Source organism: Podarcis gaigeae (assembly GCF_964106915.1).
Source record: "Podarcis gaigeae genome assembly, chromosome: 14".
NCBI classification, from domain to species: domain Eukaryota; kingdom Metazoa; phylum Chordata; class Lepidosauria; order Squamata; family Lacertidae; genus Podarcis; species Podarcis gaigeae.
Window position 1 is genome coordinate 34,775,158 of NC_139690.1, and position 26,848 is coordinate 34,802,005.

The 26,848-nt window shown below is 43.4% G+C and overlaps 2 protein-coding genes across 39 annotated transcripts in view; one reads left to right on the plus strand and one right to left on the minus strand.

Annotated features, from left to right (window-relative positions):
* Positions 1-12,288, minus strand: part of UBN1 (ubinuclein 1) — a 29,265-nt gene extending 16,977 nt beyond the window's left edge. For 2 of the 3 annotated variants that reach the window (XM_083710820.1, XM_083710818.1), the window contains exons 1-8: positions 12,152-12,288; positions 8,354-9,172; positions 6,472-6,558; positions 5,540-5,635; positions 4,362-4,496; positions 3,061-3,164; positions 1,823-2,261; positions 111-181 (exon numbers count right to left, since the gene is read on the minus strand). In XM_083710820.1, the coding sequence (XP_083566946.1) occupies positions 111-181; positions 1,823-2,261; positions 3,061-3,164; positions 4,362-4,496; positions 5,540-5,635; positions 6,472-6,558; positions 8,354-8,602 (1,181 nt within the window). In that variant the 5' untranslated portion in view covers positions 8,603-9,172; positions 12,152-12,288. Of the gene's footprint in view, positions 1-110; positions 182-1,822; positions 2,262-3,060; positions 3,165-4,361; positions 4,497-5,539; positions 5,636-6,471; positions 6,559-8,353; positions 9,173-11,754; positions 12,085-12,151 lie in introns of those variants that run through there. The other variant, XM_083710819.1, reaches the window with a different exon arrangement.
* Positions 12,289-12,810: 522 nt separating this feature from the next.
* The window catches only part of GLYR1 (glyoxylate reductase 1 homolog), a 41,265-nt gene continuing 27,227 nt past the window's right edge, over positions 12,811-26,848 (plus strand). For 27 of the 36 annotated variants that reach the window (XM_083710896.1, XM_083710907.1, XM_083710927.1 and 24 more), the window contains exons 1-3: positions 12,811-12,949; positions 24,485-24,521; positions 26,128-26,207. In XM_083710896.1, the coding sequence (XP_083567022.1) occupies positions 12,894-12,949; positions 24,485-24,521; positions 26,128-26,207 (173 nt within the window). In that variant the 5' untranslated portion in view covers positions 12,811-12,893. Of the gene's footprint in view, positions 13,373-24,484; positions 24,522-26,127; positions 26,208-26,848 lie in introns of all 36 variants that reach the window. The other 9 variants (XM_083710905.1, XM_083710924.1, XM_083710916.1 and 6 more) reach the window with 7 other exon arrangements.

The following is a 26,848-nucleotide window of genomic DNA, read 5'->3' on the forward strand; positions in this document are numbered from 1 at the left end:
AGAACTACTAGTACCTTCTGCCTACATCTGCCTTATGCAAACACCATTCTCTCACTTTCATTCTCTGAGCTCACAGGGCACGGATGGTACATTTGAGAAAAGTGACTTACTCCAACAATATGCTATTCATTTCTTGGTTGAAGAACTTGTGTTTGCCTTCTCCTTCAGCCACCCTGGCAGCCTGGAGTTCACAAAAAGACCAACACAGAATAGTTAATAACCAGAGATGCAGGAAAAGGGCCAACCCGGGCGGGGGGGTGGGAGGTGTAAGGGGAGGGGGGAAGGGGGGAAGTCAGAATATTCTACAGAAGTCACAGCCCCATAGCATTTCCTCATAGGAAAGGTGCTCCAATTCCTCCTAACTAGGTTAATGCCCAAAGCTGTAGAAAGCTGCAGCAATATTAACATTGAAATGAGTCAGAATTGATTCCTCCATTGGAACTTTCCCCGTGCAGTTCTGGAAGCCAAGATTCATTTCCACTACACGGCCAAAATCTGAGGGAGAGCTTCAACATCATGCCAGCAAATGCAATGGAGCTTCCCCCTTCTCCTAACCTCTACCCCGAGCCCCAATCTGCTCTGGAAGGTTCCCCAAAGTCTGGACATCTTCAGAAGTAGCATGGAATCTTTCTGCTTGGGTTGCCTTTTTGCCTTTTGTGTTTTAACATCTGCATTTAATTGATTATCTAGATTTTATTGTAATGTGATACTCCAGACTCAAACATCCTTTCAGGCAACAGGTTGTGGTTCAACAAGGAATATAATTTCAAAAAGTGCCTTTTCTCAAAAAGCCCTCTGCATTCTTGGAGGAAAAATGGGAAAGGATACAATTTTACTATAAAATTTTCCCATGTGCTAAATGGCTTGGAATATGCATACGTTTGGTTCTAATTTTATGCACATCCCAAACAACTCCCAGTCACAAATCAATATAATGGGTATGTGCATGAGAGATAATTTTTTTACTATATGCTTCTTAGTCAATATGAAAAAAGTTAATTATAACTTTGAAACTGCACAATTAGATTGGCAATGTATGCATTCATTATTATGTTTTTGGGTACAGTTGGGTCTTAAGGTATTTTCAATGCAAATATGCATTTTAAGGATTTTTTCTAAGGGAAAAAAAGTTATGGAAATCATTCCATATCTCATTACTGGAATCAGGTGCATTAACCTTTTCAGGCATGCATAGTTAATCCAGAACAGAGGTAGCTCTGCTATAGATTGAAACCCTAATACAAAGATTCTCTCCACCTAAACCTCAAACCATACTCCAGAGTCCACAGGTGTAGCAGTACAACCACTTACTCCACAAACCTATGCAATAAGTAACTCAGAATGGCACTATGTGAACACACACCTCACAACTGCCTAAGCACCCAGCTCAGTTGGGCTCTAGACTGCCAGCTTGGCTGTTGCCACTCATTAACAACCCAACTTCTCTGAATAATGCCACCTCACATCAGACCACAGCAAGAATCTGACAGCTATCTGTCCTTGACTGCTGTCCTGTGTGCACCGTATTTCAAACTGACTTTCCATAAAGAACCACTTCAAAACATGGAAGCAAGCAGCAACCATAGGGGAGATCACATGCTTTGCATGCAAAAGGTCAGTTTCCATCCCTGGCACCCCCAAGGAAAGAAAAACCCCTGCCTAAAACTCTGCAAAGCCACGGCCAGGAAGTGAAGACAAGACTGGGCTAGATGGACCAGCGTTCTTGACTCTGCCTAAGGCTGCTTCCTAGCCTGAAGAACTGTACCTATTGTCTACCCTGCAAGAGACATCACTTGCCACATCCGGTATGATCTGCTGTTACCTGTGTCAGTTCCTCAATGCGCTTCTCCAGTGATCCTGGAAGTCCTTCAGGGAGCGAGAGAGGCTGCTTGATGTCCTGCTCCAGACCCATCCCAAGGGGGTCACTCCCATCTTCCATGTCATGGAAAGGGCTTTCTTCTGGAGATTCATTGAACAGCTGTTCTAGATCAAGATCTGTCAGGGAGTCCATGGCTGAGGCAGCTTGAAGGAGCTCATTGTCACTGCTGTGGCCAAAGAAAGATAGGAGCGGATCGGGCAGGCTTTCCACTTCCCGTGGTGTTGGAGTTTCAGCCAGAGAAGGGACAATAAGCTTTGGCTCATCGTCCCGCTTCTTCTGAGCTTCCTTTTCCTTTTGAAACTTCTTCAGCATTTCCTTGTAACTTGGGGCTCCAGAGTATTTCTTCTTCTTCTTCTCCTTGCTTGCATTCAGGGCTGTGAAACTATAAAGGAAACATGGTACATATGAGGGAAGTAAGGCGTCCAGCCATTTGAGCACCTACAACCTAACAGTGCCCTAGCACTGAACTTTAATTTGATTGTTATGGTAGAATCCTAAACGTGTTATTTCAGATGTCACACTATGTTCCATGGAACTTGCAGGGAAGTGCACAGAGACTTTCAGCCTGTGAGTAAATCATATAAACTCTCCAACCTTCAGCAATGCTTGAGGCAGTGCAGCTTATATAAGGTGACACATCCTGTCCTAACTGCAAATTGGTAAGAGGAAGATTTTATTGTGCTATTTTAGAGGACAGGTGAAATAAAGTTATTTGCGTGAACCTACGTGTATTTGTGGAAGTCAATAACTTAAGAGTCATTTCTTCTAGAATCATTATTCATTTTACTGTTCTATCACAAAGGAAATTATGACCAGTCACTTGACTCCTTTTCGCTGCTGGGTCATCTGAACAAGCTCTGTATCAAAATAAATTCTTGCCAACTCATTTTTAAAATCATCTGTAGCATTTATTTCTGCATCATGCAAAATAATTCATAATCCTTATATTGCTCACCCTCACAACCTTCCTGATTTGTTTATGACAGAGATTTGATTAATACAAATCTGGAAAATTGGTGGCAAAAAGAGGGATTTGAGCCTAATTTAGGTATCACACTCCAAGGCTTAATTCCCCCCCCCCCTAGTGTTTCCTTTTTAAAGTCCACAAAATAAGTTTCATCTAGGAGAAAGATGATACCTGTCTATTTTAAAAAGCACTTTAATACAAATAGCTAACTTACCCAGTTTTGGGAAACTTAGATTTTTTAGATTTCTTTTCTTTCTCATAAGAATCATCTTTCTTCTTTTTCTTCATCTTCTCACCTCCTTCTTTTAATTTTCGTTTCTGGGAATTAAATAATTTTAACAATTGTCATTACGTAGCACCTAAGAAGACACTAAGTGATTTAATCACTTGTTAGCAAGAGTGTTCATGGATGGATTTACATGCCTGAGCAGCACCTTTATGAAAAGAGAGAAAGGTGCTGCTCAGACATGTAGTCATTCATGAACATGCTTGCTAACAAGTGATTAACTCTCCATGATGGTAAAACAAAAAGATGAAGCATCTCTAAGGGCAAGGAAGATCTAAGGTTGTTAAGGATAGTCTCCAAGCCCAAAGAGGGCTGCAAAACACTTTCTCAGGCAGCCCCTAATACTAGAACAACAGTTTGGAATCATGCAAAGACTAAGAGAAGATTCCTCATCTCTTTCAGTTACTAGATTCAATGAAGTCACCCAGAAAATGCAATTAGTGAGTTGGATCCAACTAAGGCCCCATCTGCACTATACATTTAAAGCACTACAACTTTAAGCAGCCATGGCTTCTCACAAGACATCCTATGAACTGTTAAGGGTGCTGAAAGCGATTTGGAGAACACTATTCCCATTCCAGAGCTTTAATTCCCGAAGTTCTCTGAAAAGAGGGATTGATTGTTAAACCACTCTGGGAACTGTAGCTCTCTCAGCACCCTTAACAAGCAACAATTCCCATGATACTTTGGGGGAAGCTATGACTATTTAAAGTAATAAATTGCTTTAAATGTACATTGCAGATAGGACCTGGAGAAACACTCTGAACAAATTAATGGACGTGACTAATGTAAGTCCATTGATTTCCTCCTACCCATGAACTATAAACCACAGGTAGCACTTTCATTTCTTTTTAAAGGGAGGGAAAGCCTACTAGCTATGAGGTGACCTCAGTCACTATAACCTTCCATTAAAGGGATAACTCTGTGCTGCTTACAGTATGAACTGCAAGCAGAGTAAATTATAAACCATCTACTTCCTGACTTGTCAAAAGTGCACTGAAGGTCTTTATATCCTCTATGCTGAACTACTATTTTTATATTTTCTGCTTTGCTTGGGGTAAGTAAGTACACACATAATTTCAGCCTTTGAGCTTCTTTCAGGTAACAAAATATTACATCCACCCACTGACCCCTTCGTCTGCAGTCACATTTTGTCAGCCAACAAAAACCACACTTTATTGAAGGCTCTATTTAAAAAAGAAAGCACCCAGAGCGTCTTATTCCCAGACCTTAGGTGATTTCTTCTTTTTCTCTTTGATAAAGTCATCCTCCGACTCTGAAGCCTGGCGGAACTGTAGAGTTCCAGAGTTGATGTAAAAGCCTCCATACTTAGTTGTTAGAGATGCTGGAACGAGCTCATCGTACTGGGGGCAAAGAGGAGAGATCAGTCAGCATTCTTGTAGAACCGATGGGTGTACATGTGAAAGAACCCCAATGAAACCATGCTCACTTTTCTAGTGAATTGGCCTTGAAGTCACTTTGGACATGCAAAAACACCAGATTCTTACAGTTGCATAATTTTGTACAGAAATACATTTTGGCAACAGCTTTACTTCTCTTCCCTCGTCTTTATTAACTGCCCTGACTATGATGCCTGGCTTTGTGCCCTGCTTTTCCCTGTTTTGTTTTGGGTGCAACAGCTCCCACTCCCAAACCCTTTCCCCCCCTTCAGGCATGTATGCTAAAATCCAGTCTTCTAGGAAGAAAAGAAAGGGAAAAAGCTCTAAGCATGCACCCAGGCCCTAGGGTCCTCTAGAACAAGGACGGGAAGATCTACCGATCATTGGGCAATTTGCAGTAGGTTGGGGAGGGGTTCCAAATGGCAACTGTTTAATAATGTGAATTGTTTAATTTATTTCCCCCAGCAATTGCAATATTTAAGACCCAAAGAGTCTGCAGAGTAAAAGGCACATGCAGGAGAATGAACCTGAAGATGACCTAGAAATCACAGGAAGATAAGATGCTGCCTTACACCAAGGCATTTCATTGGCCCATCGAGATCAGTATCATCTACACTGACTGGTAGCGTTTCTCCAGGCTTTCACAGAATCAGTTGGAAGGTACCCCAAAGGTCATCTAGTTTAACCCCCTGCAATGCAGGAATCTCAGCTAAGGCAACCCTGACAGATGGCTGTCTAAACTTTGCTTTAAAACCTCCAAGGAAGGAGAGTCCACACCCCCATTCCAGGGAGACCGTTCCACTGTCAAACAAGAGGACACTACCAGCCCTACCTGCAGACAGGAAAAACAACATAGCTCTGGAACCCGGAAACACAGCCTCCAAACCAGGTCTCTGTGCAGATGTGGCCTGGATGTTCACCCTACATGGAGCACCCACTGCTGCTAGGGCAGACAGCTTCATCACCTGCTTTATTGTTGGGAACCAGAGCCCTCCACTGCTACTCACTGCTTCAGAATTATCAATGAAAGAATCCGATTCATCGTATCCATATCCCATATCTATCAGGTCCTGGACACGATCTTTCCTGCGCTTCTTTCCACCCTGAAACAAGAAAGGCTGATGGTTACCCATAATGGCCCCGAAGTAGGCAAGCTATTATTATTATTATTAATTAAATTTATATATTGCCCTATATCCACAGGTCTCAGGGATAAAATCACAAAATACATAATCAAAATAAAAACAATAACAGCAACAACCCAGTAACCCCATACAAATAATCAGAGAGGAAAAAATAGAATTTAAAACACACACACATAATATTTGTAATAAAACATATAAAAATAAGCATCCATCAGGTATTGTCAAGGAGTAGATTAAAATATCAATTTAACTTTATTCCAAATAGAAACATTTTAGCCATTGGTTCCCCCCCCCCAATTGCAACCATACATATAAGCTCTTTGATCCAGTGGATCAAATACACTTCCACTGCTAAATCTGCCACCTGCAGAACCTCCTGCTGGTGGCAAAGGCAGATGTGGAAGCCTGGACCTGAATTCCCATATCCCACAGCCCAAACAAACCAGCCTGAAGATCACTAGGTAACTTTCGACTATCCATTATACCTTATCTCAGCCTATCCAGTAGGATTGTTGTGAAGATAAAATGGATAGGGGAGAACCATGCACACAGCCATGAGCTTTTTGAAGGAAGGGAGAGATGTAAATATTCATATTCCCTGAATACTGGGTGCTGCACACATCACTTTATCAGGCACCAGTCCATAGTAATTACCATAGCAGTTCTTAGTTGTATACACACTCCTAACATGAATATAAACACAAGAATCACCCTGGTATTAAAGACAACATTTCTATGAAGAAAGCTAAAACCAAGACTTTATTCTGGTATATAGCCACAATGAAGAAACGTACATATTTCTCTTCAAGCTTCCTGGCAAGCGCCTCTGCTTTATGCCTCTCCTTTTCCTCATCATTGAAGGGATCAGCAAGGTCTTTTTTCTGTAGGGGGAAGCAAAAAGGGAGGTGAACAACATCAGAATTGAGTCAGTTGTCACATTGTTTCACAGAGATGCCTCTTTTATCTAAGGGCCAAGAGAGTCTGGAATATTCAGGGGAGATTCATGCTTGTAGATGCGGTGTCTTACAAAGGTGGAGACTTCGTTCATGCTTGTAGGAGATTGCATTGACTAAACCAGGAGAGTTTGCCCTTGGGCTTCCAGTCTAAAAGACTAAAAAAACAAACAGAAACCACCCAGCAGCCACAAGGGGAAAGAAATTTGTCAAGTATGTGCCCTAAAAATAATCATTGTAAACAAACTTTTCAGTGTTGTTTAGCAGCAAGAATGTATCTGAAGACCATAGAGATTCAGGTTTTAGTCCCAGCTCAAATATTAGCATCAGCCTTCCTTGACAAAGCCTTACTATATCCATATTTTATGTTTCAAAATGCAAGTAAAAAGCTTATTCTTCCAGAGAAATCAACCTTCTACAAAACTTCCTTCCCTCTTTTAAACTAACTCTGCCAACTCCAGACATGTTATTAACCAATCCCACTCAAAGTGAGCTTCTTGAGTCTTCCATTTCCTAGCCCACAGTATATTGTCTGCTATCAACAGAACACATAAATAATAGTTTCAATTTATTCCCCATATCATCTTAAATTACACTGAATAAAACCAGCATTGGAGTGGGCCTCAATATAGTCCCTATTATGTCAGTGATAGCTGCACTCAGGCAAGCCCACCACATAGGCAACAAATGTGCATTCCACACTGTATGTTTCTAGCATTTAAATTGATTTACTGAATATATCCTATTTAGTCTTGCAGGTGTCAAATACCATCTCAACAATGACTTATATTGTGCCTTTGTACTTGATAAACTTAGTGAAGAACTATGCACCCAGCTACAAATCTTATTCCCTTGCTTCTCTAAAATAAGCCATCCCAGTTCTCCTTCCCATCTTATTTGATTAATTATATTCCCATCTCATTTGATTTGCTTAATAATTAAAACCATCAATATCTTATAGGTTTTCTGATATCTTCCCAGTAAGATATGCCCATCCAACCTGTTTAAAAAACCTCCAAGGAAGGACATTTGAAAATGGCCGCCATAACCCCTTAGTCTTCTCTTCTCCAGGCTAAACATACCTAACTCCCTCAACTGTTCCTCATAAGGCTTTGTTTCCAGACCCCTGATCATCTTGGTTGCCCTCCTCCATGCACATTCCAGCTTGTAAATATATTTCTTAAACTGTACTGCTCAGAACTGGGCTGGGGTATTGTTCGTGGTGGAGGAGGGTTGCCATTATTGATATTAATCTTTCATATTTTTTTTTAGATTTTATGATTTATGTTCAGTTTGGTTGTGTACTTTTTGACGGTTTGCTTCTTCATAGCTAGTTTTGTTACATTTGCAATTTTGATCCCCCCCCATGTTGTAAGCAGTCTTGAGCATGGTTATGGCTATGGAAATTTGGAATGCAAATAAAATGATGGATGGATGGACACAGTCCTCCAAGGCAGAATACAGTGGCACTATTACTTCGCTTGATCTGGGCACTATACTTCTGTTGATGCACCCTAGAACTGTATTAATTTTTTTTGCTGCTGCATCACACTCTTTACCCATGTTAAGGCTAGAGGGCTACTAAGACCCCTAGATCTTTTTCACATGTACTGCTGTCAAGCCAGGTGTCCACCATCCTCAAGAGATCTCAAAGCTTTGTTGTACAGTTTTTGAAATGCACAACTAAAAAATGTGCAACAGGAACAATAAGATGTCCACATACTTTTTCTCCTGAGGAACTGCTTTTCCCTTTCCCTCGTGTATTCTTCAGCAGCTCTGGATAAAAGAACTCTGGACAGCGCTTGTGATCTGGCTCAAAAAGGGTGAGGGCAATGCGAACTGCTGCAGCCGCAGGTTCAGATTCCGGCGGGTGCTCTGTTCCTGTGATGTCCTCCCGGCGAGGCTTTTTCAGTAACGTGGTGCTCAGTGGACCAGACAGAGAGGTGAGCTGGACCCTGTGGGGTTCCGTCATGGCTAGACTTACGTTGTAGTTGCTATCATGGCATGGTTTCCAACAGTCTAGGCCAAAGTCTGGACTAGTATATACATGAGGGCATCACCACTGGAAAACACGCACACACAGATGGATGCCAAATGCAGAAATTAATAGATATGCTAGATTCCTGCGTTTTAAGAAAAACAACGCAACAATCTCTGCTTTCATAAGAGGAGAAGAATCATCATCCCATAGCCTCACCACTGCAAGTTAGCATGTGGCCCTTGAAGTTTATGCAGCACAACTCTGCTTCAAGCCAAACGTGAAGGAAAGAAAGAAAGAACTTTCTGAACAGAGCAACTTTTATGGAATCAGTTTCATTGTGACATTGGCCGGAAAGGTCAGTCTGGGCTATGTTACTCCACATCAGAGAATTTCCCACACTGGGAACTGACATAATGCAAAAAACACTGAACACATATGCTCCGGCCTTCTGCTGAATACAAATGCCGATCTGCTAGCATTCAGACCCAAACGAATCCAGATCCGTGGCATGTAGATAGTACTCTGAAATTTCTTTCCAAAGACGTATCTTCATATTTCTACCTAAAAGACAAAATCAGAAAGTTCCAGCCACAAAAAATAGCACAGGTGAACACACAATTTTTGTTCCTCCATGGACTATGTTTCAAATGAGGCCTGTCTGGCAGGTCTGGTGCTGTACTGAATAATAACTGTACCCTGTAACTCAGGTAGGGATACTCTAGCCCTCCAGATGCTGCTGAACTACAAGTGCCATCAGCCCTAGCATGTATGACCAATGGCCAGGGCTGAGAGGAGCTGTAGTTCAGCAACATCTGGAGGTCCAAATGTTCCCCACTCCTGCTGTAACTGGATGAGATCTCTGAACATCCAAGCAAATAATTCTTCCACACAAAACTCAATTACACAGTTGAATGTCATGAAATGTAGTAATTGCTACTAAACAAATGATTTAAGAAAAGCATTAAACTCATAGAGAACATGCATGCCCAAAAATATTAGCCATAACAGGCAGAAATGGAAGCTCCATGGTCAGAAAAAGCATGCTTGTCCTTACCAGTTGGCAGAGACCAACCAATAAAAGCTTAGTCACTATTACACCCTCTCTGAGCACTCATCGGGGCACATTTGGGAACAGAGTGATAAGCATAAACATTTGTTCTTAACCCAACAAAGCAATTCTTACTTTTTTAGGATTGGCAGTAACCAATAGACATGGTTTGGACTCTGACAGATTGTGGATGCAAATGTTTCATGCCAATAGAAGATAATCAGCAAAATTATTACACAAAGTAGATGATCCACTCTCTAGAGAGAAAACTGGCAGACAGAAAGTCCTCTAAATAGTGATGAGAGAAAAAACCAATTGCGGCAGCTTGGATGAGGAACTGCCCCCAAATAAAATATCTACAACTGGAGATGTTGCTGCTGAACAACTGACTGTTCAATGTACAGCAGTAACATAGTTTCCCCATGGCACAGAAAGTGAGATGCACACAAACAACATGCTTTGGAGAATACATTTGTGTGAGTTATGTCCTTGGGGGCACCTGCTACAAAAGTCTCTTACACATTCAAATGACTCCCCCACCCGTTGCTTTGTGAGTAAACCCCAAGGAAAAATCTGTACCCACTGCCTTATGGGAAATCCTTGGGAGAAGAAAAGGCTATGGAGTAAACCCTACACAAATCCGGAGTGGAGTCCTTAAGACAGTTGTCTTGTATGCCTCTTTCCAGCAACTCCTGCAGCTCAAGCTGGTGCCAAATGTATTGCTATGTTTCCCTTTGGACCACATCAGCAAGGCCAAGAGTGGGTTCTTGTTGTCTGGGTAACCCAAAACCTCCATACACACTGCCCAGGTTGGCACCCCGGAGAGATTACTTCAGTGCTGCTAACACAGCAAAAGCAATGCAGGAGGCAACGGTTACGAGTTACAAGTCTCTGCAGCCACAGGAAGCACTGTGACTCTCTAGTGGTTTGACTTCACCCCTGGAAACACATTCCATTGCCTCTCGAGACAGATAGATGCTAACAACTACACTCTGTTCTGCTCTGTCTTGACAGCATTAGGTTGAGTGTTAGAACAAAACCCATCCACTTTCCTGTCAGTGCAATGGCACAATAACAGGATTAGGTCTGCGAGATCCAAGTAGCCCAGGCATTCACATATAGCATTCCTTTATTTATAGAACTTATTTCAGTTTCCAGAGAGTTAAAGGAATGCATGCTTCTGGTCCCCATGGCAACAACAGGACAATTTTTCTTTATTGTTTCCTGGCATTTAGTCACTCCTCACCCGCCTCCTTTATCTAAGTGAGGTTCACTGTAGCAAAGCTAAGCTCAAAAATAAGGTAGAAAAGTTGGCATGATGTGCTGCTTAGCAAAGCTGGGAAGTCCAAAGTTTAAATCATATAAACTTAGAAGGCGGCCTTTGAACAACCCACCCTTCAAACCTCACCACAACCACCTCATAATTTGGAATACAGAGATAAAACCACTAGCTCACGTTTTATGACTAAAAGGATGAATGAAATAACATGTGTGGCATGCTCTGGACACTAAGGAAATGTAACTAATGCAAGTGCAAAGTATTTAGAACACAGAAATAGGTTAATTGCCTTGCAGGGTCTGAACAAAGTCCACCTGCTTCAACATTCTCTCTCACACACTGATAGGTCAGATAGATGCCTGGCTGTTTCCTCTGGACTTGCCCCTAGTATTCAGAGGTACACTGTCTCAGTATAGGGAAGCCCCATTGTGCTGTTGTCCAAAAGACACCAGCAAGGGTACAAGATATATCTTGACATATCTACTTAACCCCCAAAGTGGGGAAATCTGAGTTCCAACTCCCATCAGCCGTAGCAACATGGCTAATAAACCTCAGGGATGATGAGAGTTCAGAGCCCAAGAAAATCTGGAGGCGTTCAAGTTCCCTCCACTGCTGGTCTGATCCAACGCTCCCAATTTCCAAAAACAGTCAAGAAAGCTTCTCCAGGAAGCCCACAAAAGCAGAACCCTGGTCCTTTTCCCACCCACACGCCTGCACCGTTATTTACCCACAGCATCTAGCGCTGACGTAGACTGCTCCAGCACATGGAGGTTTTGTTTACAGACATCCCAGGTAGTAGCTACTGACGTAACTCACTAGGGGTTTTCCGGTGTGGCGTGTAAGAGGCTATGAAAAGATTCCCCCTCCTCCTCGTTCAGGCTTCGCGGTACCTAATTCCCCTCCCCCGCACCGATCCATGCACCCAAAATAAATGCAGAAGCACAAATGGCAATTTCCAACACTCTGCAAGGGCTGCCCACCCACGCGCACATTTCCCCTGCATTATGTATTAGGGGGAAAGAGAGGAGAAGGCCGAAGCTCATCTCCAAGTCCGGGTTAAGCGGGCGGGCGGGGGGCGGGTTCAAAGAAAAGGTGTCGGTTATTCCCAGCCGGCGAGGTGGCGAAAGGAAGGCCCCGTTGCCCCTGGTAACGAGGGAGGCGCTTTGGAGCGCCTGGGGAGGTTTGTCCCTTCTCCCGCCCTCTACCCGCTTACCGGCGCGCCTCCATTTCTTCGACTCCAAAGTCGCCTCACGGCACCTCTCCGCTTTCCCTCCGGCTACCTCAAACCGTTGCCCAGGCCTCAGCAGCTAACCCTTCTCGCAAGCGCCGCTGCTGCAACTGCCGCCGCCGCCGGATCCAATTCCTCGCTCCCTCAAGTCACGTGCAAGGGGAGAGGGCGGAGAGAACGAAAAACAACAAGCCAGGGTTGGAGGGAAACCCCCGAGGCCCGCGTCACGTGACGCCAACGGAACGCGCTCGCGCTCTTCGCTTTTTGACAAGCAGAGCGGGAGGAGGGGGGCGGGGGGAGGTCACGCGCGGAGGTCTCCCTCGTCACATGCAAAGGGCCGGCCTATCAGAGAGCGCGCTGATCTTACAGGGCATAGCTTTCCATCCATTTCTCCTCTTCCCCTCCCGTCGGTCTTTGTATTGCTGCTGTTGTTGAGGGAAGCGGGGGGGGGGGGGCGGCGGCTACGGAGTGCGTGCTGCGCGCGCGCCAGCCAGTGTCCCGGTAGGCTCTGCGGCAGAGTGGGGGGGAGAGAGAGAGCGAGAGAGAGAGAAGGAAGGAAGAGGAATAGCAGTAGGGATCGTCGTCGCTGCCAATTCTGGCTGCTGAGGGGCGGAAGGAGGGGGAGCCTGAGGAGGGGTGTGGCGGCGTCGGCTGTAGAGGAGGAGGAGGAGAAGGTGGTAGCGGCGGCAGCAGCAGCAACAGCGACGGTGCCGGCCGGGTCAGGAAAATGGCTGCGGCTGCGGCTGCTGTTCCTGTGAACCTGCGGCTCGGAGACCTGGTGTGGTGAGTTGCGGGGTGGCACCGGGGGGGTTGGGGGGCGCCTCCCTTCTGGAAAGGGGTGAAACGGGGAAAGCTGAATCTTCTGGCCTGGGCCTCGTAAGCCCGCAGGCGGCCATCGCCGCCGTTTGTGGGCAGAGCCCTGCGAAGGAGGAACACCCCCCCTCCTCAGTCACAAACACGGACTCGCCTTGTGGGAGGAGGCACGGGCAAGTCAGCCCCGCGAGGACTTGGGGCGGGATGTGGGGCTAGACTTACCTCCCGACCACCTTCCTAGAGGGGAAATTCGCCACCTTTAAGAGTGGGGGGGGTGGAAGTCGCTTCGTAGGGGGGCTGCTGGAGGTGGCGGCGGGCGACTCGACTCGAAGGGCGGCGCGGCCTGGGGCATGTTGCGCGTGAGAGGAGTTCACTTTTAAGAGACAGAAAAAGGTAAGCTTTGGTGTGAGCGGAGAAGAAAGACGAAAACGAGTAACATTATCCGGGTGGTCGGGAGATGGGGAGGAGTTAAATCTGAAACACCACCCCATGGCTTCCAGTAAATGTAGCCATATTGGGGGCCACTACAGTTTCCTAAACACGCAACTTCCATAGTTAAGAGGCTTGGGCCTCCTCTGCTTTTCTGCATTTTTAGTACTGAAAGAAACTGAGGTAAAGAGGCAAACTTGGTTGTGGGGAGGGGGGGAGTGCATGCTAATATTCTCAGTAAGCTGGCAAACTTGTGCGGAAGGGATATACCGCATCAGTTGGGTTGGTCTTTTGGTAAGAGAAATGGAGCCAAGGGTAAATTCCTGCCAGCACTCAGTGTGAGCCAGGAAGTCTTAGGATCAAACTTATTGAAGCCTTAAGCAAGCTGCTTTTCCCCTTAATTTTAGTTTTTAGACAGCATTGTGGAGAAAATGGCACTGACATATTCCAGAATGGAGCAAAGATTGTAATTAGAATTGTACGATAATGAATTAATTAAAAGTACTTTGACAATTCAAATCACGGTTACTGCTCTAGGTGGCTCGATGAGTGATCCTTTTAATTGGACCGACTAAATTCAGTGAGAGTTGTTCTGGAAGCTATTGTTTACTGTTGAAATCTGACTTGTTGAAATCATTGTAAATTGCAGTGAGCACTTAAAGCAGAGTTGTCACACACAAAGTTATTAATAGTGATAGTTATTTTAAATAACACTCTTAATGTACAAATGTCTTACTGTTTTATTTTACTTTTACAGCAACCCTGTGATTCAGGTTGCTGCTGTTCTTCTTTGCAGGATCTGAAGTGGAGAGGTAGTGTCTTGGCCAAAGCCACCGACTTAGTCCATAGCTGAGCTGGGATTTAAACTCAGGTTTTATAGTGTAATCCTATTGATGTTTACTCTGAAGTAAGTTCCACTTAGTTTAGGGGAGCATACTTCCACGTAAGTGTGCACTGGGTAGTGTACTCACAAGCTTTTGTTCTCATTTTTATTCTCATTTCGTCTTGTGGGATAGATCACCAATGCAGCCACTTTACAAATGGGAAGCATAAAAAGTGTAATGGCTTCTCTACCAAAAGGATACTTTCCTTTTTTACAGTAGTCAGTCCAATCGAGATACTTGAAAAACCAAGGAACCTGCCCCCAGTACAACAGCTAACCAGATTTAAATCATAATGAAGTGTAGTAGTTACTCTGCAAAAAATACTTTCTAAATTTGGATCCTTTCTAGAATGTTATAACAGAATGTGTGGCTATTGTTAACACATAGTTTAGAAGTAGGCAAATAAGTTGAGCTACATTGGAATTTGTTCAATGAGTAATACAAAACCTTTTCTCCCTGCTCCTTTGTGACTTCCCACAAGCATATTATGCACTAAGAGCCACAAGGGAGCTGTTCCATAAAATTATTTGAGACATCTTGACTGTCTCTTCATTATATGCCCAAAAATATTTTTTTCAAAAACCAGAACTTCAAATTATGTTCTTAATTAACAAGCACAAATGATTGTTGAAAATCCCACAGAATGCAGTGAGGATACTCTGGAAATAACATTGCTAGTCTGCAAAAATGTTTGATAGCCTTCTGGGGACTGGCAAAAAGATGGAGGGTCGCACTCTTGCAGCAAACTGTTGTTTATGTGCTGGGGGTGGGCACTTTCTTCATCTGATTGTTTCTCTGCCAGCCCATTCATTCACTAGCATAGAATTTTATACACTCAGTTTTATGCATTAGTCCCTTTATGGTTTCTAGGCCGGTGCTTAAATGCAGGGTTGGTGTCATTGCTTGGCTGTGTTAGGGTTGAGGTACCAAATGGGGCAATCATCTGGAATTGCCAGTGTAATGGCCACCTTTTGTAAGAGAAGGAGCTAGTAATTATATGTGACTATGCTGGAGTTGGTGCACAAATACAGAACTGGAAGCAAGACTTGATTCTATGAAATTTTTATCTGGGCATGTGAAGCCTGGGTTTTTTCCAGGGTAGTAGCTCAAGGCCATTGAATGCCAAGCAAGTAGAGAGTCTGCTTCTGGTAGTTAAAGCCCTATTTTCATTGAGCAGTGGTGTCTGAGCAATATGACTTATTTCAAGAGCCACTGAGCAATTTATGTTTGTGTCCTCAAGATGGGTCATATACCACTAGAACTACAGTACACAGATTTTGCTCCCAAGAGAACATGGTGAATGGTAAAATTTTTGGAGCAGCTATTGAGAATCTGGAAAAACTGGCATTTATTCATCATTACATATAAGTATGGCTTATTGGCAGATACCTCTGCCATGCGAATAAATCATATTCCTATTGTTTTTTGCTCTAATAATGACTTTATTAAGCATTTTCTTATTTAGTGTTTCTGCTAATTCTTCTAAATGGTGGTCTTAAACAGATTTGTTTTAACTTTGAAACAAGTAGTTATATACTCAACTTGCAAGTTTGTATTAGCTTATATACCAAAGAAAACTAATTATACAATCCTGGCAATAACCATCTCAGATTTCTCATTAGACTTGCTAACAGAGAAGCTAGAATGTGATTTATTCAGATGATGCATTTCCAGTCTGTGTTGGCTCTTGTACTCAACTTGTAAAGTCGTTAAATATGAGTTCAAGTTGGAATTTGCATGTAGCTTTGTGGATAGACTTTGATGATTATTTAGTCATGTGCTAATATAGTATGTTAGATGATCACCAAATATTGAGAGATGTGCTATAAAGAGGGATGGCAGCAGAGTGAGTGAGTGAATGGCAGCCTAACTTAATCTCATAATAATAATAACAACAACAACAATCAACTTGGTTGTTGCTTGTTCTATATGCCAGTGTTGATTCTTGGTCTTTTGCTTCCAGGTTTGTGTCTAGTACAGCAGCTTTCGGCCCTTCCTTAATTGCTTTGCTTTCTTATTGGCAGGAATGTTGTTTCCTAGCTCTGTAAATAGGACCAAGATTAACATGGGGACTTGTGTAATGGCTGTTAATATCACTAAAGTAGGGGGAATGGTTCCCTACATGTGACCCATGACAAACTGTCAAAAACTGGTGCTTGCTTGAACTTTTGGATCTACAAAGTGTAGTGCTCACTTTGTAGAACAACTTTGTTCTTCTCTAATTTCTATGAGCCAGCATGGCTAGTAGCCATAGATTATAGAAGTTGTAGTCAAGTAACCCCTAGAGGGCCACACAGTACCTCCACTCTTGGTTTATGGACAGCAAAGCCAGTAAAAGGAGTGGTATTAGGAGTATCAGTGAAGTAAGCATCGGCAGGGATGATAGGCATTGTAGTCCAACAGCTTCTGGAGGGCAACAGATTGGAAAAGCCTGTCCTAAGGGAAAGGGGAATTTGCGGTCTGTCTTCCACACCAGGAGAAAGGTAATTCCTTTATTTCCCTTTGTGCTTTCTGATACAACTTCTACCTACACTAGCAGGAGAAGATGAATTTTCAGTGGCGTGAAGTCAGGGTTCCACAAATGGACTTGCCAAATTGCTGTTGGCGACTGTGAATCTAATTAAAGCACACCCACAAACTCAAATCTCAGCAGATGATATCTCTTCCCCTGAATTTTTTTTGTACAAACGTAAATAATAAAACATGACATGACTAACAAAAAATGAATCACTAGGGAAGTAAAATACTAAACATTATTTTATAGTACATAATCAGGTGATTTCAATAAACCAGTAAAATGAATTCTTCAATAAATCAAATTAGAAAACACAGAGTAATACGGGAAAGATAATGAATAGTACCTGGTTATCTATGCTATATTGCAATGTATGTCTTATTTTAATTGTATATTTAATAAAATCACACCATACCTTGTAAAACTACTTGTTTCTCTGTCCCCTTGCCACCTACAATTTTTGCGACAGCTTTTCCATTGTTTCCCAGACTATACTATACCAGTGATCAATATTCATTAAATTCAAGGTTTTCCAAGTTCTGGCTATTACCGTTCTAGTTGCTTTTAATAAATGTGTTATTAATTCCTTCCTAATTTGTCCATATCTGGAATATGTAAATTAAGTAAGGCTAATGCTGGTGTTACTGGAATTGTCTGAGCTATAATCTGAGATAACCCTTTTAAAACTTTCTTCCAAAATTCTACTTTTTGTGGACATTCCCACCACATATGTTGGAATGTACCTATAATTTGGCATCCTCTGCAACACAACAGAGAGCTATTCAGCTGTGTATAAGATAGGCACCTCAGTGTTAAATAACACCCATTCAGTTTTTAGTGAATATTCCCTAGGATTTACTGACATATTTATATGGTGCTTTGGTCCATAAAAAAAAATTCTATTTATCTTCTTCAATGTTTATATCCCAATTTAATTCCCACCAGCTTCTTATATTTTGTTGGGGCAAAATTGCTTCTCAATAAGTTTTTTATAAAAGGGAAAGTAATCCCTTAGTCCTCTTCCCCTGCATCATGGTGGCAGGGGGGCTTGTTTTGTGCCAAGCAGGAAATACAGACCTGCCCTTCCCTCAAATCTCCCAGCACTTGTACAGAGGATTTGAGGGAAGGGATCAGCTGTTCACTTTGGGTTGGTGTTTTCATACACTTGGAAGCATCAGAACTCTTTGTATTACAGTTTGAAGGTACTGAAAAGCAGTGAGAAACTGACACATTTTCTCTCCAGAGCTGCTTTTTTGTTGGGTGTCATGGAAAAAAAGGTCATTGGTCATCTGCAAGTAACAGCTGGCTAAGACCACCAGCTAAAACTTGTAGATTCCTGTATGAGACCTGCCTATAAAAAAGACTCCATATTTTTATGCACCTATATACACCTTTTATATCTAACCCCAAATCTGCCTTTTTTCCTGAGTTGTTTTTTTTTTTTTTAATTAAGCTTGAATGTTGCTGACTGCCAGTTGCCTATTTTGTTGCATGTTTTGTTGTTACCTATTTAATCATGTATTCCTGGGTGTCATCGGGGTTGGACCAGTTTTTAATAATGAATGAAACCATAGCAAGATTTGGATTACAAGACTTCCATCTACATATTGTATAATATTGAATTGTCTAGGAAGTGTAAGTATCTGTGTCAGTTTCACTTCTCAGCAGTGATGTAGGGCTGAAATATTTTCATTTCTAAAAATTCATTGCTTTGTAAAATTCATTAGTTGATGCCAGTGTAACAGACAAACATGCTTTCTGCATGGCAGTTTCAAAGTTGTAATTACCGTATTTTTCGCCCTATAGGACGCACTTTTTCCCCTCCAAAAATGAAGGGGAAATGTGTGTGCGTCCTATGGGGCGAATGCAGGCTTTCGCTGAAGCCTGGAGAGCAAGAGGCGTCGGTGCGCACCGACACCTCTCGCTCTCCAGGCTCCAGGAAGCTATCCGCAAGCTCCCCCCTTGCAGCGCGGAGCATGGGGCGCCCTCCGGAGGACGCCCCGTGCTTCGCGCAGGTGTCGGCAAGCCTTGCGCACCGGGGGGAACTCCCCCCGGGCGCGCAAGGCTTGTGGGCGGCAGCCTGCAGCACAGGGCGCCCTTTGGAGGACCCCCCGGGCTTCGTGCAGGTGTCGGCAAGCCTTGCGCACCGGGGGGAACTCCCCCCGGGCGCGCAAGGCTTGCGGGCGGCAGCCTGCAGCGCGGAGCACGGGGCACCCTTTGGAGGACGCCTGGGCTTCGTGCAGGTGTCTGCAGCCTGCCGGCGGGCGGGGCACCCTGAAGCAGAGCGCCCCGCGCGCCGGACAGACATCCGCAGCGTGGGGAGCCCTGCAGGAGTTCCCTGCAGGGCTCCCCACGCTGCGGATAGCAGCCTGCTGCCCGGCGTGTAAGGCACCCTGAAGCAGAGCGCCCCTCGCACCGGGCAGACATCGGCCAGCCCCACAAGCTCGGGGGACAGCGGGGAGGCGCAGCGCCGCCACCCCACTGTTCCCCGACCTGGTTTTGGGGGGGAAATTCCTTTATTCGCCCCCCCCAAAAAAGTAGGTGCGTCCTATGGGACGAAAAATACGGTAAATGTTTTTCATGTGATTGTTCTTAGAAAATGGAAGAGACTACATTTTGTTTTATAAACAGGTAAAATACAAATACAAACCAAACATGAATTCATCCGATTGGCTGTGCAGTTAAAATCAAAGCCAAACCTAAAATCCATATAAACTTGGGGCTGCAAGTGTGTTTATATTTAGTTGAAGTCAAATATTCAAAATCAAATTATGCTCTGTTTAAAGCATCAATATTTTTCTAACTAAAAATTATCTGGAAAACCCGCATCACTGCTTCTCAAATAGTAATAAAGTATGATGTTTGTCTAACCCAGTGCATTTAGCCTATCTCAGCTGTTAACATCAGGTTCCAAGCAGCCTTAAAGTGCACAGCTTGACCAATACAGTGGTGCCCCGCAAGACGAATGCCTCGCTAAACGAAAAACCCGCAAGACGAAAGGGTTTTCCGATTTTTTAGCGGCTTCGCAAGACGAATTTCCCTATGGGCTTGCTTCGCAAGACGAAAGCCCATAGGGAAATCTCCGGGGACAGCGGGGAAGCGCAGCGCGCCTTCTCCTCTGTTCCCGGACCTGTCCTAAGGCTTGCGGTGGGAGGTCCAGGAACAGAGGACAAGGCGCGAAGGGCTTCTGAATGTTGGCGGTGGGGAGGAAAGCCCTCCTCCCACCGCAAGCCTTCAGGACAGGTCCGGGAACAGAGGGGAAGGTGCGCAGCGCTTCTCCTCTGTTCCCGGACCTGTCTTGAAGACTTGCGGTGGGAGGAAGGTTTTCCTCCCCACCGCCAACATTCAGAAGGCTGTTCTGAAGGCTGGCGGTGGGAAGAAAAGCCCTTCTCCCCCGCCAGCCTTCAGAAGAGTTCCCGCCTAGGCTGCGGATAGCAGTCTGCTGCCCCGCGCGAGCGGCGCTCTTAAGTAGAGCGCACCTCGCGCGGGGCAGCAGGCTGCTATCCGCAGCTTGGAGAGCCCTCTGGACCTCTTCTGAAGGCGGGCGGGGGGCAAAAGTCTTTGCTCCCCCCCCCCCCGTCTGCCTTCAAAAGCCGTCCGGGAGCATTTTAAAATCGCCCCGGGACAGCGGCTGAATTCTCCGCTGTCCCGGGGCGATTTAAAAGCCCCCGGGAAGGCAGGCAGGGGGGACAAAGACTTTTGCCCCCCGCCGGCCTTCAGAAGAGGACCTCCGCTGTCCCGGGGGCTTTTAAAATGCTGGGGGACGGCAGCGAAGCCTTTGCTGCCGCCTGCCAGCATTTTAAGATCGCCCCGGGACAGCGGAGAAGTCTCCGCTGTCCCGGGAAGGCAGGCGGGGGGAAGCAAAGACTTCCCCCCTCCCCCGCCGGCCTTCAGAAGAGGTCGGGGGACAGACTGTCCCCGGACCTGGTCTGAAGGCGGTTTCCATAGGAACGCATTGATTGATTTTCAATGCATTCCTATGGGAAACCGTGCTTCGCAAGACGAAAAACTCGCAAGACGAAAAGACTTGCGGAACGAATTAATTTCGTCTTGCGAGGCACCACTGTAACTGCTGGTAGAATTTGAAAAATATGAGGGGCCTGATCATCTAGGCCAGTGTTTCTCAAACTTGGGTTACCAGCTGTTGTTGGACTACAACTCCCTAGCTGGCAGGACTAGTGGTCAGGGATGATGAGACTTCTAGTCCCAACAACAGTTAAAACCCAAGTTTGAGGAAAAACTGGTCTAGGTTAAGAATTACGGCATTTCCCCATTCTTTAGGACTTGCTGCTTAATTTGATTCTGCCTCCTAATTACTGGAAACCCTTTCCCCCCACCCAACCATGCCTATTAGTCTTTCTCCTGTGTGGACTAGCTATTTTCACCTTGACCTACCATGGTGTTTGTAACTTGTCTTACGATGGCCAAGTGTGTAAACTGTCACCAAAGCTCTGCAAACTGTAGCTTAGAAATATGATTGTGTGAGAGAGAGCTTAAGCTTTGGGTTGGCATTGGATCCCCGGGTGTTTCATATTGCAAAAAACCTAAATTATTTATTTTATTTTATTATTTAGTATTTTTTTTACTGTATGGACAGGATCCAGAGTTCCTGTGAGTCAAGTCAAGGGACTGGATGCTCGTGCTGTAGGAAGGGAGGAAAGCGATTTCTGCCATTTACTTCTTCCCCGCCCTGGGTCCCCTGAAAAGCTGCTCCAGAAGGAACGTTGGCAACTGTATCAGAGGAACTGCAGGAGGGGGGAATCAGCTAATATATTTCTGCTTCCCCCCCCCCCTTTGGGGGGAGCCTCCATAGGCACTCATCCTCTTCTGCAAACACAAGGCACATTCTAGTCCCAAGCCTATATCTTTTAGCATATAATGATCTGTGCAGTCTATTATCTCTTGCAGTCTAAGCCCAAGTTACACTATTGCTTTTTCTTTCTTTTTTTGTAAACAAGCCTGTGGAGTCATGGAAACAGACTATTTTGATTGAGCTTAGCAGTATGGCTTACCTGTGCTGGTTTAATCTAAACTGAGATAAACAGGCCGTAAGTCAAGGACTATGCATCTTGTGTGTTAAGCTATATGAATTTAAAACCAGCTTTATGATAAGTTGTTTTACATGGATTTTGTAGACAGCAAAGAAAGGCAATATAAATATAAGGAATAGCCTCAATACTGTGAATAACATTTATTGGAAACAGCATTTATGTATATTATCTAGTAGACTACAAAATAAGGACCATTATTGCAGTGTTTTGTGGTTACCTCAGGGAATTACTTAATCTCTGCATTATTATTTTTCTAGACAACCCTCCATTCCTTGGGTTAAAAATTCTTCCCAAAATTTGGTTTGTGTAAGAGTTTGAGGCAAAACCCTTCATATTCTTTGCCCAATTTGGGCCCTAGAAGGTTTGGAACCACTAAAAAAGATCCACAAGATATTAACATGATTTGTGGAAGCATCATGGAAAAGAAGCTGAATAGACATTGCAAAGTGTGTATAACCTGTTTTTCAGATTGTACTCAAGTAAAAACATAGCACCTGGACCTCTGAGACTTGGTCTTTCAATCAATTGTACATTATACAACATTTTTTCCACTTGGGCTATTATTAGAAATGGTATAACAATCAGACAGTGAACTATTTGGCATATAATAGCTAGGGCAAAACATATCCTGCGCCCCTTTATTTCTGACAAGTTCCAGCTTTTGAGGTACCTTACTGCTGTTTGCACTCCATTTCCCTTCCATGTAAAGTAGTTGCATGAACAATTCAGAATAAGGTACTTAAAAGTGACTGCAGCACATTCTTTCATGAGAAAATCATTAGGTTTCCATATTTAGCAGCATTAAAGAGAACCTCTACATGAAGCTAATGAAAATGCACATTCTTTGACCAGCCTGAAACAAATTTAGGATTATAGGGCTATTCTCTTAAATGCGTCCTAGTAAAAAAAGTCAGGAAATGTTGCAGATAACCTTTTCCCCCAAGGCGGGTAAGGTGGGGAATCAGACAGGTATACAGTGGTACCTCGGGTTAAGAACTTAATTCATTCTGAAGGTCCATTCTTAACCTGAAACTTTTCTTAATCTGAAGCACCACTTTAGCTAATGGGGCCTCCCACTGCTGCTGCGCGATTTCTGTTCTCATTCTGAAGCAAAGTGCTTAACCCGAGGTACTATTTCTGGGTTAGTGTAGTCTGTAACCTGAAGTGTCTGTAACCTGAGGTACCACTGTATTGCCTGAAATAAAATGCAGAGGTTTGGGGTTGTAGTCAACAAAGTTTTAGTCAGAGTAGATCCTTTTAAATTAATTAATGTCATTAAGTTGTGCCTATTAGTTTCAGTGAGTCTACTCTGAGTAAAATTTAGTTGAACGCTACCCTTTAAAAACCTGTTTTCTAAGTACTTTTCCCAGTTGACCTCCAGGCAGGAGTCACCAGTGTGTTGCACTTAAGATGTCATTGAACTCCAAATTCCATCAGCCCCAACCACCACAGCCAAAGGTCAGAAATGTTGGGAATTAGGGTCCATTGTCCAATAACATCCAGAAGGCACAACATTGGCTTCTTATATGTTAGCTCATATTTTATTGTTTGTAGAATCTTAACTTTAAACCATTTCTGTTCTGTGACAATGGAAGATGTATAAAACCATTCACCCTACCTAAGCTAAGGGTCTAGTGATACTGTGAGCATATGTAATCTGTTTCCCCCCTTCAGTTTCTGTGGGGAAGTGATTTAATGGTTTTAGTGATGAAAGAAAATTGATGGGGCATAACATGAACACCTGTATCTCTAAGGAGTACAACATGGGGTGTGTGGAGAATTTTGTAAGCTCTAAACTTGAAACTCACATGCCTGTCTTTTGTCATGAATACATGTCTAGATGAGACCATGTGCTCCAGGGAGCTCAGTTTTCATATATAATCATGTAGATATTTATTCCATGTATGGCAGCTCTCTTTGTGAGGAAACAGGCAAATGTGAACAGTCCTTGGATCTGGGCTCTTCAGATAGTGTGGGATCCAAGAGATACTATTTTAATTTGAAAAGTGGTGCATTTAAGGAATTGCTGGCTTTGATCTGGGATTCGATGGATAATACAGTTATGAGATTCAACCTGGTGTGGTCCTGAGGCAATCTGTACTCAATGCAAGCTAAACATGCATGCAACCAATTTATGCAGGATAAATGAAAAGGGGGTAGTTGAAATTTAATAAAACCAAGCATGTTTCTGGTTGCTTTATTTTTCTGGTTGCTTTATTTGTCCTACTGACATCTGCTCTTGGGAGGCTTGTCACAAGGATTGTAAATAGCCACTGACCTGAATGCCTGTGGCAAAAAAGAATTCCCTTCAGGTGAAGAAGCTGAGAAATTTGATGATTAAAAAAAGACTGATTTTGCAGGCAGTCCAGCAAATGTGTCTGGATATGTTTGTAAGTCAACTTGCTATGCTTGGGAACATGCACAAAAGAAGATACTAATGAGATTTTGCCTCAGTTCCAGGGAAGGGGACATTCTTTAGCATCCATGGAAGAATATTGTCCTGGATTCATACTTCCCCCCTAAATTGCTCTCAGTTTTCTTTTCTAGTAGTACTGTGTAGGTGAAGAATGTTGAAGTGTTGCTGCTGTTTTTCATAGCCATTGGCTGACTTCTGGTTTTTCTATAGGGGGAAGCTGGGCCGATATCCTCCTTGGCCAGGAAAGGTGAGTTCTAGTGTGCACTTCTCTTGCTTTTTGGTGTTCTCTTTATTGGAGTAACATATTTTTATTAATGTCAAATGCAATGTGTAGATCTACATTTCCTTCAATATTGCAATTGACCCACAGCATGTTACATAAACCAAAGTGAATGTAGACCAGTTTTGGTGGGTTTTGAAATCAATTGTAACCTGGATGTAGCTACTTAACCCTTTTTCCGTCTTTCTGAAAAACTGCTTTCCCTTTCTTCATAAATAAGCCCTGACACCACCCTCAAATAAAATGTGCAATCTGATCTTATGAATGAAAGAAGTCCCATTTGTGTTCAGTGGGACTTTCACTCAAATGACAACGAATAACAGCCAAAGGAAAAATTTTGAAGGCTAAGGATTTATTTGTAAATGTATTTTTGTTTTGCAAAAGCTCCAGATTTAGGCCTAAATATACACCAGAAGTTCCATGATGTTATGCTAAGAGATGCCATGCTGGTGGAATCACACATAGTTGGCCTGGCCTGCAGTTGCTGGGGGCAGGCCCTTGGGGGCCATGTAGAGATTAATCGGTTCAGCCAGGCCGGTGAAAATGAGTTGCCTCAATGGCATGGTGTGTCCATGTCATTCGTGCCTTACAAAGCTACTCAGTCTTGTTCTCTTGTGCTGTTACTCTAGATCTGCAGGAAAAGCATGCTCATGTACCATAATTCATTGCTTGGGCTTGATTCTCTTACATAAATGCTGTCAGCCTGTTTTTCATTCTCTGGCCTCTCACAGTTCTGCTGTCTATAAAAGAATGGAACATCTTAGCAAAATTTTAGTAGGAGGAGCTCAGTGTGTGCGTTCCAATATCAATTCAGTATCTGTGTCTGCTAGAATCAAAGGCACACTTACTGAAATTACTTTATTTAATTATTTGATATATCACCGATTAGTACAGTGTTTGTTTACTTCCATTCACTTAGATAAATGATTGACGAGTGTGACAAATGTCTGGATTTATCTCCTGAAAAGCTGGTGCCTTTGTAGCATTTACCTTGCAATCAGTTTGTTACTGTAGGGATAATTACAGTCTGTCCTGATGCTGTGTTGTGTATGGTGTACTTAACTATGCAAAGCCTGTTGCAGAATTACCATATAAACTTAGTCTATATCAGCGTAACTGGCGTGATTGCGAGGCATCATGCTTTGAACAGCATAATACACAGATAGCCTCATTTGCTCGTTGATTGACATGAGTGGTGCAAGTTGTTAGGGTACATCCTAGTGACCCAGAGTCCTAAAATGTGTTACACAAGTAGTTTGACATAATTGATTTCCAGAAAAATCTCAGAATGAGATATTTTTACATATATCTGTAAAAACATGTTACATGCATTTTTGTAATAAGCTTAGCCCAAAGTTTTAAGAGTAGCACTGCACTCAGGAATATGGGCCTTCTTTTTCTGGCATGAATATACCTTTAGTTACAAGGTATTTCCCCCCCCCCCCCACCAATAATCTTGTTTCACAACAGTCTTTACCAATACATGCAAAGATTTTGGAGCGGGTTGTGGAGAATGTTTGAAAAGTTCTGTTTTTATTACCTCTAATTGTGGTTTCCTGTGTTTCTCTCTCAGATTGTTAACCCGCCTAAGGACCTGAAGAAGCCTCGTGGGAAGAAGTGCTTCTTTGTGAAGTTTTTTGGGACTGAAGATCAGTATGTACCCACTTCTTTTCTGCCAGGGGGATCTATTTTTAAACTTTAGAGCCTTTGTAGAAAAGCTGGCACAGTAAAAATAGTCTTAATTTATCAGCTAGCAGCAGAAACCTCTAGAGCCTATGTGCTGGTCAAGGCTGAAGAAGTTGATGTACCAGCTTACCTAGGCATCAGAAATGTCCATAGCTTTTTTAAGACAGTTTAACACACATCCACATTCCCTGCATTAGGAAGAATCTGACAGCATGTAGTTGGCATTGAGATTTATATCAAGGCTAGGGAACCTGTGGCCCTCCAGATGTTGGACTTCAGCTCCCATCAGCCCAGCTAGCATGGCCAGTGGTCAGGGATGATGGGCATTCTAGTCAAGCAATACCTGGAGGGCTGCAGGTTTGCTGTTTGGTTTGTTAATTTGAAAGTCAGACTCACATATTGAATATTGTTACAGTTGATATTAGTGATATCCAGTGAAATAGGAAGAAACTGGTTGGTGTAAAAAAACTGAAAAGCAGTCTAGTTCATTCTCTCCCCGCCCCCATCAAAGGCAGGCATTTTTGACCATCTTCATTTGCAAAATTCAAACTTCTGGGTTCCATAAACAAGTGGAGCAGGAAGTAATGAGGTACCTCTGCGGCATGTAC